At 36.8% G+C, this 16,182-nt stretch overlaps 1 protein-coding gene across 4 annotated transcripts in view; it reads left to right on the top strand.

Moving 5' to 3' along the window:
• Positions 1 to 16,182, top strand: part of LOC114505317 (amine oxidase [flavin-containing] B) — a 115,843-nt gene that overhangs the window by 16,084 nt on the left and 83,577 nt on the right. Inside the window, exon 1 of one of the 4 annotated variants that reach the window (XM_036017073.1) lies at positions 665 to 686. The exons of the other annotated variants lie outside the window; for them this stretch is intronic. Coding sequence (XP_035872966.1) covers positions 680 to 686 — 7 coding nt within the window. The 5' untranslated portion in view covers positions 665 to 679. Of the gene's footprint in view, positions 1 to 664; positions 687 to 16,182 lie in introns of those variants that run through there. 4 annotated transcript variants of the gene reach the window in all.

Raw genomic sequence — 16,182 nt, 5'->3', positions numbered from 1 at the left:
GAAATGCATACAGAAGGGCAGGGACTATATATAATTCAGAATTATATAAACTCCTGTGGTGAGAACACCATGCCAGGGAGAGAGAAAGACAAAGAAACAAATCCTGTCCTCAGACCTGTGAAACCAAACCAGGAAGAGCTAGACTACTAGTATTGTCATGACATTCTTTGAGGATCCTCTTCTCTAACAGAAAAGAAACAAAGCACATTAATTATGGAAATATCTGTAAAAAGGAAATTGTGGGCTAGTTTTTAATCCTGTGATTCAGCCTTTTATATTTACTATCTACCCAAAATCTTAGCTGGCAGCATGCCAATGTGTCTCCCTTTGTCTGCTGCTAGTCTTTCATTTAGAAAACATGAAGTCAGTGCCTTCTATGTGCTAGATGCTGTCAGGTATCTAGCAATAAGCAATCAGGAAAGAGTTGCAGCTTAAAACACACACACACACACACACACACACACCCCAAACATGTTAAATTATATTTCCTGTGCCTATTAATTGCTGGCTTATGCAAAAAATGTACCTTTTAAATAGAAGAAAAATTTGTGTCCTTTAAAGTAGCTCACCTTTGAAGTTAGAATGGATGCTAAGATAATTTTGGTTTTGTTTTCCAAGTGTTGTGTCCTCTGCTAGCTTTTTTGGTCTTACTCATAGATAATGTGATATTCCTGGCTTTATGAGGGGTAAGTAGAATATCATACTTGTCTTTTATGTCATCTGAAATTGGGCTGCACATAGGAGTGGTTAGAGTCTGAAAGCAAATCACATGGTCCTAGTTGATAAGACAAAACATCCATAATACACTGCCTGTGATCTGCTTTTCTCCCTTTCTTATTTTCCCTCTGATTTAAGGAGAATGTGTCCATGGGGAATTTGAGTTTTCTGTAGATAAATCAGTCTGCTAGTCCAAAATATTGAGATTCCAGTGGACAGGTCTGAGAAACAGGGAGGAGTACAAAGAGGTTGAGATGACTGTAATGTAAGGGAGGCAAAACATTTTGTGGGCAGAAGTGAAATTTTGGGGGTTTATGCTTGCTTTATTTCTGGGTTTTAGTTTGTGAGCACAAAACTGTGAGAGGCTGATGAAAATTATAAAACCTTTGTCTTCTATTGTGTTCTTTTAAAGGAGGGTATGTGGGGGTAAATGATGATGGAAGGAGACTTGATTTGGGGTGATGAACACACAGTACAGTATACAAATGATGTGTCATAGAATGGTGCACCTGAAACATGTACAATTTTGTTAACCAGTGTCACCCCAATAAATTCAATAATGAGGAAAAATATAATGTAACAACATCAAAGAGTAAAGGTATACTTCAGTAAACAAATGTCTTTTAAATCTGGCTTCCTTCCCTATAGATGAATTTCTTTGAAAATGGTTTTCACATTTAAAGATTGCTTGAGAATAAGTTTAAACCAGTCTGTAAAATTAAAAGCATTAGTGAATTTTAAATTAAAAGCATTAGTGAATATATGTGTCTGTGTGTGTTAAGATGTTTAAATACCTTTTATTAGAAAATGGTGATTTGAAAAATATTAGCACTTAGAATTTAAACCAGTCTTTAAGTCATGCATCCTATGTATAAAATCCTGGAATTGTTTTTTAACATTTTTTGAAATACAGTGGATGAAGACTTCAATGACAATAAAAAATGATGTTTGTGAATAATTCATAAAGTGAGAGCTTATTCAGTCTTCCTGTGAAGATAATGGCAACTATGTGTGAAGAACAAACAAAATTCTTATTCAAAATAATAGTAACAATATCTGCTTCATATTTCTAAGGGAACTTGGTTCCATATAATTCTTGTAGACATGAAAAAGGTAATATTAGATTTTTCTTTGTCGACAAATATATCCTTCCTATAGAGTAGTTTGTGTAGTGTCTTGATTTGTATAATTGTACATAAAGGGGAAAGTCAAAAAAAGATGAAGAGTTGAAACACATGTTGAGGGCTTGTATTACTCTCACACTGTTACTTGTCTAGTTAAATATTGGTTTCTACATCTTTGGCCTCTGAGCCTTGTGGTAGAGGGTGTTCGGACCTTATAAATACTTATTTAACTAATAATGTTTGCCAAAATAATTCCCACAATCTAAGAAAACATCTTCCAGCTTTTCATGTTATATATTAACCGGGCATTTTAAAACGTCCCTTCTCATCAAAGTTCCCTGTTTCCCTCCTACTTGACTAGCTGCTCCTTCAGATTCCTTTGCCTACTCACTTCACCTTTAGTGTTCTGTTTTGGAAAAGAAAACCACTTTCAGACCAGTTTTCAAACTGACACCCTTGACATTTGTAGCGGACACAGTAGGATTACTACCATCCCCTCTGGCACCCATTCCCATACACAGAGACTTATGGTTTCTGACTGCTGCAAGTCTTTGCCTGAGGACTTTTTCTGGCCAATGGAACCTTTTCACCTCCCATCCAGGACAGACAAGCAGTGGGGTATGGTTAATGCCCCCAGGAATAGCCATTACTCAGGGCTGACAGGATAAATAACCCAACTTCCCCACCTCTTAATTGGAATCATTGAGATGTGTTCCAAACAGTCTCTCAGAGGCCCCCAGTGGGATCAAGTTCTTGTGCCCACATTGGCAGACTACTCAGTACTGAAGCCCTTATTGCCTACCTTCTTTCCCTTGACTCACATCCCCCAGAACCTATCAGGACTTCTTGAGACCACCTCCCAAATAAGCTAGTGATATGCAGTTCCTTGTTCCAAGGTCTATTTTTGGATACTAGATACAAGATACTTTCTAATTTTTTGAGGAATCTCCATACTGTTTTCCATAGTGGCTGCACTAATTTACAATCCCACCAACAATGTATGAGGGTTCTTTTTTTTCTCCACATTCTCCATTTTCAAAATATAGCTCAGACCTATTTGCCTCACTGTCTCCTTGACCTGGGGTTCCTCACATGGACCACAGTAGTTCCCAGAGTCTACTTATTTACATCCCATCATTCAGCCCAGCCCTTCTCCAGTCCACTATTTTCTTTCATTGTGATAAAATATACAGTAAAAAACATACCATTTGAACTATTTTAAGTGTACAATTTAACAGCATTAAGTACATTCATATTGTTATGCAACCGTCACCACCATCCAGCTCCAGAATTTTGTCATCCTCCTAAAGTGAAACGCTGCCCATTCCTTATATTCATCTACCCCTGGAAACCCCCATTCTACTTTATGTCTCTATGAATTTGACTACTTTGGAGACTTCACATAGGACAATTCATACAGTATTTGGTGCTTTTGTGTCTGGCTTATTTCACTTAGCATAATGTCATCAGGGTTCATCCACCTAGTCCACTCTTACACTGAAGGAAGAATAATTTGTTTTCAATGAAAAAAATTCTAAGCTACACAAAAGTGTTTATTATTGTCATGAAGCCAATAAAGTTGTTCAAAGACAAAGTTGATTATCTATTGGCTTTACCCCATCCTAATCCTCCTGAGGTGACCCCGGCTAACAGCCTGGCATGTGTCCTTCTAGACTTTTTTCTGTTAGGGCAATCTTTATAAAATACAAATCTCATGAGGTCACTCCTTTGGTTTAAACCCTTCAATGGTCTCCCATTAACATCAAGATAAAGTCCAAAGTGATGGATGTGGCTTGGACACACTGCAGACCTAAGCCCTGCCTTCCTTGGAAGCTTCATCCCCCATTTTCTTTCATCTGCTCTGCAATCACACTGGCCCACTTTGATGTCCTCGAATAATCTACCACAGTCTCTGGCCTTTGCACTTGCTCTTCTGCATGTGGAATTTCTTCCTAATGCTCCTCTTTTCCACATATCACTTTGGTAACTCTTGATGATCTTCCAGAATTTATTTTAAAACTCACTTTTTGGGGGGTCCCCTTCTCTGATAGCCTTCTGCGAACTACACTGTATCTCCCAGCTATACCTTTCTGGCACCTTGTTTTACACCTTTTCTTCCTTCCCTGTTAAAAGCTCCTGGGTGGGGGGCACCCAGAAGCTTTTAATACCTGGCACAATGCCTGCACCTAGTAGATTCATAGTAAATATTATTGGCTCATTAAACCTTGCTTTGACAACTAAATTTAGAACTTTGGGTTTTAAATTGCATTTAAATTGTTTTTCCTCTTTTCTGAGTTACTTTACTATAGTGGTTATGCTGGATTAATAACCATTAAAGCATCTTGTTGGCTAGGAAGATTGTAGTTTTAATGAACAAGTGTCCTCCTTTTCTTTGAGTTTTCTTGTCCCATTTTCAACATTCATGTCCTCAACCCTTATGTGATTGCAACTATGGCTCTCACCTACCCTCATACACCACAGTCCCTTATCTGCATTTCCCAAATGCTTGAAGCTATGAAAATTGAAAATATTTTCTGGATCTTTCAGCAAAACTTGAGCAGAACTGATGCATGTGCTTTGCTATTCATCATATAGAGTTGGACAAAAATAGGTTTACCATTGTTCATATGGAAAATGATACAATTAATAAATAATACATGTAAGAATAAACTGTTTCACATACTTACAACTGTAAACCTACTTTTTCCCTTCCTGTATGTTACTGCAGACATAAAAATGCAGTAATTTAAGGGTGGCTTTCCTAATTGTCATTAAAACTATTACATAAAATATGCCCATGTACTGTTTTATTTCTCTAAAATCTGAAAAATTGAAAGCTTTGAAATTTACTTGGCTACAAGACTTTCAGATCATTGAATTATTTGCAAATATAAGTTACAAGGATGGCATACATTGGAAAATATAATACCTAAAATGAGACAGTTATACTCTTGTTATGTGCCTCATGAGATTTTTGTTTATTATTCGGTGGGGTTATTTTTGCTAGTCACATGGTTTATTGTTTTCAGAAAAGACACGATATTTTCACCAAACTTTTCAGCCAAAATTTAATATGTAAGAGTCCCAACAACATTTTTCTATTTTATGCTGTCAATAATTTTATAGCTGTGCTTCCATGGTGTCTGTTTTTCTATCCCTCTGAGTAGTGCTGTTATACCAACTGAACCCCAGAGGACAAGGAAGGTTCCCTACTCACCAATGGTTTGCTGATTCTGGAACCTTCCATGTGCTGGTCTCAGCCAAGTCCAAAGTCCCTGCTCTGCTCTCCTGAAGCTTTTGTTGCTGTTTCCATGGGATGGAGACGCTGCATCTGGCCTTTCACTGTGTTGCAGTGGGAGCTGCTCCTTCTATACCTGTAGGCTGAAGCCTCAGGATCCTCTGGTCTGAGCCCCAAGAGGAGACAGTCACTGCAGAGACCCCTGCTCCAAAGGCCACCACATTTCCCATGCAACCTGGTATATAAATATTGGTGGCAGCTATTACGGAAATGTAGGGAAGCTGGGCATTATTTGTAAACATAATTCAACAAAATCTAATTCTACAAATCTACCTCTGTGGTTAAACATATAATAACCACAGAAAAAAAATTTTAATGACTTAACCAATTGTCATTTCCAATCATTCTAATGGGGCATGACAAGGATATTATTTGAGAAAGCAAGGAAGAGTAACAAGTATCTTGCCTTGTATTCCCCCTAGAAATTGATCCTGAGACAGGATGTGAGTGCAAGTCATTTATTTGGGAAGTGATTCCAGAAAATACCGATAGAGGAGGCAAGGAAATAAAGAAATGGTGCATTTTCAAGCATGTTTCCACTATGTGTGACTGGTGTTCAATCTTGCAGGGGACCTCAGGGAATGAGTGTAAGATATACCTCAGTTATCTCCACTGAGGTGTGAGGCAGCTGGGATACTTAATGGCACCTGCAGCAAGAAATAAGCCCTTGGACATAGTCAGTTTTAGTTATGGGCTCAAATAGAAATGGTTTAGGAGGGAATATGGGTGGTGCATCCACAACACCTGCTAAAACATCTTTTACTAAAACCTCAAAATAACTTTAAAAAGTAATGATAATAATAAAAAAATTTACCTAGTTCTAAAATTTCAACTTGTTAAGATTTTAAATAACATTTTTATTGCTATGTATAATTCACATACCATACATACAATTCACTCATTTAAAGTGTACAATTTAATATTTTTTTAACATATTTACAAGGTTGTGTAATAATGATCTCAGTGTTACTATTGAATATTTTTATCCTCCCAAAAAGAAACCCTACATCTATTAGTTGTCATTCTTTATTCACCAACATTGGTACCACCATGACCACCATTCAACCTCTGGAAACCATTAATCTAGTTTCATTCTCTAGATATTTGCCTGTTCTGGGCATTTCATGTAAACAGAATTATGTCATACATGACCTTTTGGGTCTGGCTTTCATTCAGCAAGATGTTTTCAAGATTCATCCACATTGTAGCTGCCATGTGTTAGTACTTTATTCCTTTTTATGATTGAATAATATTCCATTATATAGATATACCACATTTTGTTTATCTCTTTATTAGTTGATAAACATTTGGGTTGTTTTAGCTTTTTGGCTATTGTGATTTATGCTACTATGAACATTTGTGTACGAGTTTTTGTGTGGATGTATGTTTTTATTTCTCTTGGATATACCTATACCTAGGAGTGGAACTGCTGGGTCATATGGTAAGTCTATGCTTAACCTTTCAAAAATTATCTTTTTAAGATTTTAAAATGTGATTTTCAGTGATTTATCTGCATACAACATAGGATGAGTTCACCTAGAAAGTAATTTTGTGTTGCTTTCTGGAAAGGAAAGTTGACTGTGTTAGTGGAGGAGACTAGAAGAAGACAGGGAAGCCTCTAGTTCTAGTAAAGGCACATGAGTAAAGGTGCCTGACCAAATTAGCTGCCTGCTTCTTCCATATGTTTTTTCCCAAATGGTTGGGGCTGGAGGAGCTCCTTTGGGCAAAAAGTTCCAATATTCACATGAATGTTGGAGCCAAGCAAAATACTTACATGTGTTCTTAAGTATATACTTATATATAAGATGTGTATATTTATGTGAATATATTTATGTGTATTGAGATATTATATTTAATGTGTAATAAGTATTTTCCTTAGTCACAGTTTTTCTACAAATATTGGGGCATTTCAGTTGGCCTATAAGCCTAGAGTTACAGATTGTGATGCAAAACATTCCCTCAATTGGTGAACAATAATTACATTGTATTCATCAGTTTAGGAAGCACAATATAAACAATATTATTAAGTTTCAAAATATATGCAATAACCTAATAAAGATGCTGTTCAAAGAAAAAGCAATTAAGAGAAATAGCTTCTGAGCCTTGGAAAATATAAGGTGCATCTCTCTCTCATTTTCCTAATCTGTTTATTATGTTGTAATTGAAGTAAATTTCATAAAATATCAAGTAGTTGAGTTTATTTTTATTTGATTTGATATAAAGTTGACCTTTGGGAAAGCACTTTTATCAATTTACTTGCATTTTACTTTTCTGAAATAGGAAGGGTTAGTGGCAATAGACTGTGGTTTAAGAGAAGTTGCAATTACATGACTCTAAGTGCTTAATTTTAGGTCTCTAGAAAGTATAAATTTATAACAAAAAGTCAATCACTTATACAGCAAATCCTGGAACTAGTCCAGTAAATGAAATTATGTGGTATTATGAGCAAAATTCAGGGTAAATTCCTGAACCCTGGGTGAGATTACTGGCTTTCCCTGGTGATGAAGGATGCAACTTGTCTCCTTAGAGATAGGGTGCTGTCAGAAATGCTGACCTTAGGCATGAGGATGATAAAGCCAGGAGGGTTAGCTTTAAGGTTAACATGTGAAGGCAGCTTCTAAGAAAACACATCTTTGCCCTTTTCCCCTCCTGGCACCATTTCTTAGCTCATACTCCACACAGGACTCCTTGATGATATTTTCCAGAAAAAAACTGTATCTTTTCTTTTTTTTTTCATTGCTATTTGTTTACAACTTAGAATTCTGGACACAAAGTCTATTCTAGTTGAGTTACTATAAGCAAAAACAAAAACCAAACATGCACAAGGATTCTAATTGTTGGTGTCATAATTTCAAAAGAATCCATGTTTTATTTCTCCAGCTCCAGTTACTTACTACACTTACTTTACTTTGTGTTGTCCCCCTATTTTTGCAGGAAGGGTGGCACCCAATTCCCAGTAACAGTGCAGGAGCAGTGGCAACTTCTGCCTTGTTGCTGCATTTCATTCCCACCCCTGAATAATTCTAGCTATGTGTATTGTTCACAGCTTCAGCATGTGCACACACACATATTCACACATTAATATGCTAGACAATGATAACACGTATTTGTACTCCTACATGGGTCTAAGACTACACACTCTTTGGGTGGGACTAATAGCTTTAACATGAGCTTTTTAGGTTAGGTTAAAAAACATATTGTGCTTGGCCTGTGATTATTGGCTAATATTCTAATGCCACAATTGGTCCCTCCACCTATTTGACTTCTGTTTGAAAGTGGTTAAAAACTTAAAGGACAGATTTTCCCATGCACACATTTCCAAATAGTCCATTTCTGGCCATGTTCATGCCTTTGCCTTGACACCATGTTTCTCTCCTGTCTCGTCTTGGTGCTCAGAGACCTGGAGCACCTGAGCTAATAAGATGAAACCTCTGGTATCTGGGTGTGTTACAGCTTTTTCTTGGCACTGAGGAAAGCAATTAGACTCAGAAGCCAGAGTTTTTCTTGGTGAGTTGAATAGTTTCATAAATAGCATTGAAAGTCATTTCATTTTGAGTAGACTTTAATGAGAGACTTAAACATTAAACATTCTAAAAATAGTATGGAATTTGTGTGGAGCAAAGAAATTGTATAATCTTGGCAAAGGCTAATTTCTTAACGAACATCTCAGAAGGTTTTATTCTTCATTTAAGTTCTAGATTGTTCATGCACACCCATTATAATTTACTACTCTGAGTTGAATGCTAAAAGGCCTCCCCTTTATTAGGCTATCTACAGTGCCAAAGCTGAAACTCAGATCCTTAAGTTTGTCATCATGAGACTAACCCAACTGCTCATGTAACACCCATTTGGGCTAGGGCCCCATTCACAGGGTTTAGAAATACTGCCACTGGCAAACTTCCCTTGCTCTCTGCCCCCATGTCCCTCTTCCTTTCCCCACCAACACCTTACCACTCTTGAGAACATAAGAAATACCAATCTAGCCTGCTGACTAGGACTTTAATCATGTTATCCCAAAATTAGTTCAATGAACAGTTAAGTTATCTTAATATGGAAAATACACTTTCCTATGTGTATTGGGTTGCCTGGGCTGCTGTAACAAAGAACCACAAATTTGGTGGTTTAAAACAAGAGAAATGTATTGCCTAGAGGCCAGAACTCCAAGATCAAGGTGTGGGCATAGTTGGTTCCTTTGGAGGGTGTGAGGGACAATCTGTACCATGAGTCTCCTCTTCCTTCCAGTGGCTTGTTGCAGTCTTTTTGGCATCCCTTTGCTTGTAAAAGCATCGCCCTAATCTCTGCTTTCATCTTTACTTGATGCTCTCACCACTTGCATGTTTATCTCTAAATTTCCTCTTTATAAGCAGATTGGTCATACTGAATTAGGGCCTACTCTAGTGAATTTATTTTAACTGGGCCCTATCTCCTAGTAAGGTCTCATTCTGAAATTGTAGGTATTAGGACTTCAACATGTGAATTTCAGGAAGCCATAATTGAACTCCTAACACTGTGCTACCCAAATGTACTCATCTGGTTGTCTTTTGGCTAATTTATGGTAACATCCCACTTTTTCCCTTTTGTGGGGCTTCAGCTATGGTATTGAACCCAAGGCTTTCCAGATCCCTGGACTTACCGTCTATCTTTAGCCTGCCTTTGCCTGGGCAATCCTGCTGTACTATATGTCCTGAGAAGAAGAAAGAGAGAATTCTCTACTTCCTCTCATAGTAGGATACTGTTTTTTTTCCTTTTAATTTCACCATTTTCCACCTTTCTATAACTCAGCTGAACCAAGTATACTTCCAGCCTCCCCAAGAAGCTCCCCTTCTAAATACATCATAGTCACTCTCTTCCTACCCAAATCATGCCTCTCCTGTTAGGCTTTGTTCTTTTCTAGAAACAAGTCTTCTCTTGAACATCAGCTCCTTCATAATGTGCAGCTTAAGGAGAATGGTGTTGTTGAGAATGTTTGATTTTTGGGTGGGAAGAGAAGAGGAATTTTTTCCTTCTAATTTTAATATTTTGGATTTTTATTATTTTTTAACTTTAATTTGTTATTGTTATTCAAATATGGTAGTTCCCATTTTTGCCCCACTATTCTGCCTGGCACTACCCACCCCCACCTTGCACATTCAATCCTCCCCCACATTGTCTCTGTCCATGGGTTCTTTATACATGTGCTTTGACTTGACCTTTACCATTTTTCCCATCACCGCTTTCCCCTCACCCCTCTGGTAACTGTCAGTTTGTTGTTTCTTTCTGTGTCTCTGGTTCCATTTTCCTCATTTGTTTGTTTTGTTTGTTAGGTTCCACTTAGAGGTGAGATCATATGGTATTTGTCCCTCACTGCCTGCCTTATTTCACTCAGTATAATATTCTCCAGTTCCATCCATGTTGTTGCAAAGGATAGGAGTTTCTTCTTTCCTTCTGCTGCATAGTATTCCATTGTGTAAATGTACCACAGTTTTTCGATCCACTTATTTACTGATAGACACAGGCTATTTTCAGCTCTTGGCTATTGTAAATTGTGCTGCTATGAACATGAAGGTGCATAAGTTCTATAGAATTAGTTTCAGGATTCTTAGGGTATAATCTCAGCAGGGAAATTTTCAGGTCAAAAGACAGTTCCAATTTTAGTTTTCTGAGGAAATTCCATACTGTTTTCCATGGTGGCTTCACCAGTCTGCATTCCCACCAAAAATGCACTGTGGTTCCTTTTTCTCCACAACCTTGCCAGCATTTGGTGTTTGTTGATTTGGTTATAATGGTCATTCTCACCAGTGTTAAGTGGTATCTCACTGTGGTTTTAATTTGTATCTGATGTCTATTGATGCTGAGCATCCTTTCATATGTCTCTGGGCCCTTTGTATGTCCTCCTTGGAGAAGTATTTGTTCAGGTCCTTTGCCTATTTTGTAATTGGATTGTTTGTCTTCCTGGTTTGGAGACTTGTGAGTTCTTTATATATTTTGGAGATCAAATCTTTCTCTGAGGTATCATTGGCAAATATATTTTCCCATAAGATTGGTTCCATTTTCATTTTGCTGATGTTTTCTTTAGCCATGCAGAAGCTTTTTAATTTTGATGTAGTCCCATTTGTTAATTCTTTCCTTTATATTCCTTACTTTGGAGACATATTGGTGAAAATATTGCTCCATGGAATATCTGAGATTTACCTATGTTCTCCTGTAAGACTTTTATGGTGTCATGATTTATATTTAATTCTTTTATCCATCTTGAGTTTATTTTTGTGTATGGTGTACATTGGTGGTCCAGTTTCTTTTTTTTTTTTTTTTCGCATGTAGCTGTCCAGATCTTCCAACACCATTTGTTGAAAAGGCTATTTTTACTCCATTTTATGCTCCTGACCCCTTTGTTGAGTATTCATTGACCATAGAGACATGGACTTATTTATGGGCTCTCTATTCTGTTCAATTGATCTATGTGTCTGTTCTTATGCCAGTACCAGGCTCTTTTGATTACAGTGGCCTCATAATATAGTTTTATATCAGGTATTGTGATCCTGCCTACTTTGCTCTTCTTTTTCAAAATTGCCACAGCTATTCAGGGTCACTTATGGTATGAATTTTTGAAATGCTTGTTCTTTATATGTGCAATATGTCATGGGTGTTTTAATAAGGATTGCATTGAATCGACAAATTGCTTTGGGTAGTATGGACATTTTGACAATGTTAATTCTTCCCATCCATGAACATGGTATGTGCTTCCATTTATTTGTGTCTTCCTTAATTTCTTTCTTCAGTGTTGTGTAGTTTTCTGAGTATAGGTCTTCTACCTCCTTTATTAGGTTTACTCCTAGGTACTCTATTTTTTTTTGTTGCTATAGCAAATGGGATATTTTTTCTGATTTCTGTTTCTCATATTTTATTGTTGGTGTACAAAAATGCCTTCAGTATCTGAATTGACTTTATATACTGCTGTTTTTGCCAAAATCACTTATTAGTTTGAGTAACTATTTGGTGGAGTCTATAGGATTTTCTATGTACACTATCATCTTATCTGCAAACAATGACAGTTTCGCTTCCTCCTTTCCAATTTGGATGCATTTTATTTCTTTTTCTTGTCTGATTGCTGTGGGTAGAACTTCCAATACTATGTTGAATAGAAGTGGTGGAAGAGGACACCCTTGTCTTGTTTGTGATCTTAGTGGGAGAGCTTTTGGTTTTTGTCCATTGAGTATGATGTTGGCTGCAGTTTTCTCGTATATGGCCTTTAGTATGTTAAGGTATACTTCCTCTATTCCCGTTTTGTTGAGTGTTTTTATCATCAGTGATTACTATACCTTATCAAATGCTTTTTCTGGATCTATTGATTTAATCATGTGATTTTTGTCTTTGCTTGTGTTTATGTGATGTACATGTTTATTGATTTGTGAATACTGTGTACAATCCTTGCATCTCTGGGATGAATCTCACTTGATCATGGTGCGTGATCTTTTTAATGTTTTGCTATATGCAGTTTGCCAAAATTTTGTTGAGGATTTTAACATTTACATTCATCCACGTATTGATTTATAGTGTTCTTTCTCCGTTGTGTCTTTATCTGGCTTTGGGATTAGGATGATGCTGGCCTTATAAAAAGAGTTTGGGAGCCTTCCCTCTCCTGGGAATTTTTTACAATAGTTTGAGAAGGATAGGAGTTAGCTTTGCTTTAAACGTTTTGTAAAATTCTCCTGTGAAAACATCAGTCAAGGGCTTTTGTGTACCAGGAGTTTTTTTTTTTTTATTAATGTTTCAATTTCACTAGCTATTATCAGACTGTTCAGGCTTTCTGCTTCTTGGTTCAGCTTTAGGAGATTATATGTTTCTAGATATTTGTCCATTTGACCCTGGTTTTCAAAATTCTTTCCATATAGTTGTTCAGAGTAATTTCTTACAATCCTTTGCATTTATGTGGTATCAGTTGTAATTTCTCCTCTTTCATTTCTGATTTTATTTATTTTGGTAGTCTCTCTTCTTTTCTTGATGAGTCTGGTTAAAGGTTTGTGATTTTATTTATCTTTACAAAGAACCACCTCCTGGATTTATTGATCCTTTGGATTGTTCTTTTAGTCTTTGTCCTTTAATTTTGCTCTGATCTGGATTATTTCCTTTCTTCTACTATCTCTGGGTTTTGTTTGTTGTTACTCCAGTTCTTGTACATGTAGAGTCAGGTTGTTTATTTGAAATATTTCTATCTTTTTTAGGTAGACCTCTATTACTATGAACACTGTGCCCCATTGGTTTTGGGCTGTCGTGTGTTCATTTTCAATAGTTTCCAAAACCTTTTTGATTTCTTCCTTGATCTCATCATTAACCCATTCACTGTTTAATAGCATGCTATTCAGTCTCCATGAATTTGAATGTTTTTGAGTTTTTTTCCATGAGGTTGGTTTCTAGTCTGAAGCCCTTGTGGTCTGAGAAAATGCTTGATATGATTCCAATTTTTAAAAAAATTTGTTGAGGCTTGTCTTGTGTCCTATCGTGTGGTCTATCTTTGAAAATGTGCCATTTGCATTTGAAAAGAAGGTGTAATTTGCTTCTTTGGGATGAAAAGTTCTACATATATCAGTTAAGTCATTTGATCTAGTGCATTCTTCAGTGCCACAAAATCCTTGGGTGATATTTTGTGTGGAAGATCTCTCCATTGTTGACAGTGGGGCATTAAAATTCCATTCTATAAATGTGTTGCTGTATTTCTCTTTCTTTAAGTCCTCCAATATTTTCCTTATATATTTGGGTGCTCCTATGTTGGGTGCATATATGCTTACAATGTTTATGCCTTCTTGATTGATTATTCCCTTGAGTAGTATGAAGTGTACTTCTGTGTCTCTTTTTATGGCCTTTGTTTTGAAGTCTATTTTGTCTGATATAAGTATTACAACACCACGATTTTTTCAGTGTCTATTTGCTTGGAATATTTTTTTCCAACCCCTTCACTTTCAGTCTGTGTAGGTCTTTTGTTCTGAGATGGGTCTTTTGTTGGCAGCATATGTGTGGGTTTTGATTTCTTATCCATTCAGCTACCTTATATCTTTTCATTGGAGTATTGGATCCATTTACATTTAAGGTTATTATTGATAGGTACTTATTCATTGACATTTTACCCCCTTGTGTCTGTGTTCCTCTCTCTCTCACTTTTTCTTTCTCTTCTTAAAGCAGACCCTTTAGTATATCTTGCAATGCTAATTTGGTGGAGGTGTATTTTTTCAGCCTTCCATTGTCTTAGATACTCCTTATTTCTCTTTCCATTTTACTTGAGAGCCTTGCTGAGTAAAGTAGTGTTGATTGCAGGCCCTTACTTTTCATTACTTGGAATATTTCTTGCTATTCCCTTCTGGTTTGTAGGGTTTCCATTGAGAAGTCAGCTGCTAGTTTCATCAGGGCTCCCTTGTATGTTACTTCTTGTTTTTCCCTTGCTCTTCAAGATTCTCTCTTTGAACTTTGCCATTTTAATTATGAGGTGTCTTAGAGTGGGCCTCTTCAGGTTCATCTTGATTGGGACCCTCTGTGCTTCCTGGACTGTGTGACTTTTTCTCTCGTCAAATTAGGGAAGTTTTCCATCATTAGTTTTATAAACAGGTTTTCTATTTCTTGTTCCTCTTCTTCTCCTTCTGGTATCCCTATTATATGACTATTATTACATTCCATGTGGTCCTGCAGTGTCCTTAACCCATCTTTTTGAATGTTTTTTCCTTTTTTTTTCTCTTTCTGGGAAATTTTTCTACCTTTTCCTTCAGCTCGCTGATTTGATCCTCTACTTCATCTAGCCTGCTTTTGATTCCTTCTACTGTGTTCTTCATATCAGAATTGTATTCTTCATTTCCTGCTGGCTCTTGTTGATAGTTTCTATGTCCTTTTTTTATGCTGATATAGTTTGTAGTAAGTTCCTCATAGTTTCCCAGTAGTTTTTGGTAATTGTCAGTGAGCTCATTGAGTTTCCTTATAACCATTGTTTTGAACTCAGTATCTGATTGTTTACTTGCTTCTCTTTCATTTAGCACTCTTTCTAGGGATTCCTCCTTTCTTTTCAATTGGGAGTTGTTTCTTTGTCTCCCCATTTTAGCGGAAACCCTTCTTGCTTACTTCTGCTTCTTAAATTGATTTGCTTTGGCTCTGTGTCTTTGTAGTGTAAACCTCTATGGTAGGAGACCTGTGGGATTCAGTGGTTCAGTCTCCTTGATCTCTTGAACTTGATGCTCTTGGGATGCCCTTTATGCCATTTATATTAGCTCTCTGTATGTTTTTGGGTTTTGATTGTTGTTGGGTCTTTCTTTGGTGGGTTCTTCACTTCAGCTGGTTGACTGAGGGTCATTCTACCCACCACATTTAGTATGCTGTTGTGTAGTTTTGGCCAGCATAAAACCACAAAGCCCAGGGAACAAACCCACACCTGGAAAAATAACTCCCACCCACACTCCCACTATCAACAGGAAATGATCCAGTATTAATAAGAGTGTAAAGAAAGTAAGATAGTTATAAGAAAGGAGTGTGAGTATGAGATGGCCTACTGAGAGAAAAATGATTTTGAGAGGGTAAAGGGAAAAACACTAATAAGATTAGGGAATTGGAACAATGCAAAGAGAGAAAGTAAAATTTACATTATAAATAAAAAAGGAAATGAAGAAGGTGGAATGCAGTAAGAGAAGAGAAGAGTTATTGTTATGTTTATAGAGAAATGTAAATAATTAAAATAAAGTGAGAGAAATAAAAAGGAACAAAAGTAAATAAATAATAAAATAATAGCAACCAAATTGGATAAAAATCTACCATAGCACTATCAATAGCAAATGATGTAAAATGAATTCCAGCCAAGATGGAGGCATAGGTAGAAGCCCTTCACTTTCCTGCACAACCAAAAGGAGGATAACAACCAATCTAAAATCAATAAACAACCAGAAGCACCAGAAAAATCAAACCATGGAACTCTGACAACAAGGAATTAAAGAAACAGTCAACCAGTCCAACAAGACCAGGAAGACAGGTGAACAGAGAGAACTCTCAGCAAGGTGGTGGACCATGCAGGCAGGGGAGGCTGAGAGAACCCCC

This window comes from Phyllostomus discolor, chromosome X, assembly GCF_004126475.2.
Source record: "Phyllostomus discolor isolate MPI-MPIP mPhyDis1 chromosome X, mPhyDis1.pri.v3, whole genome shotgun sequence".
NCBI classification, from domain to species: domain Eukaryota; kingdom Metazoa; phylum Chordata; class Mammalia; order Chiroptera; family Phyllostomidae; genus Phyllostomus; species Phyllostomus discolor.
Note: the sequence above shows the minus strand (reverse complement) of the source record. Positions and strands in the feature narration are given on the sequence as shown.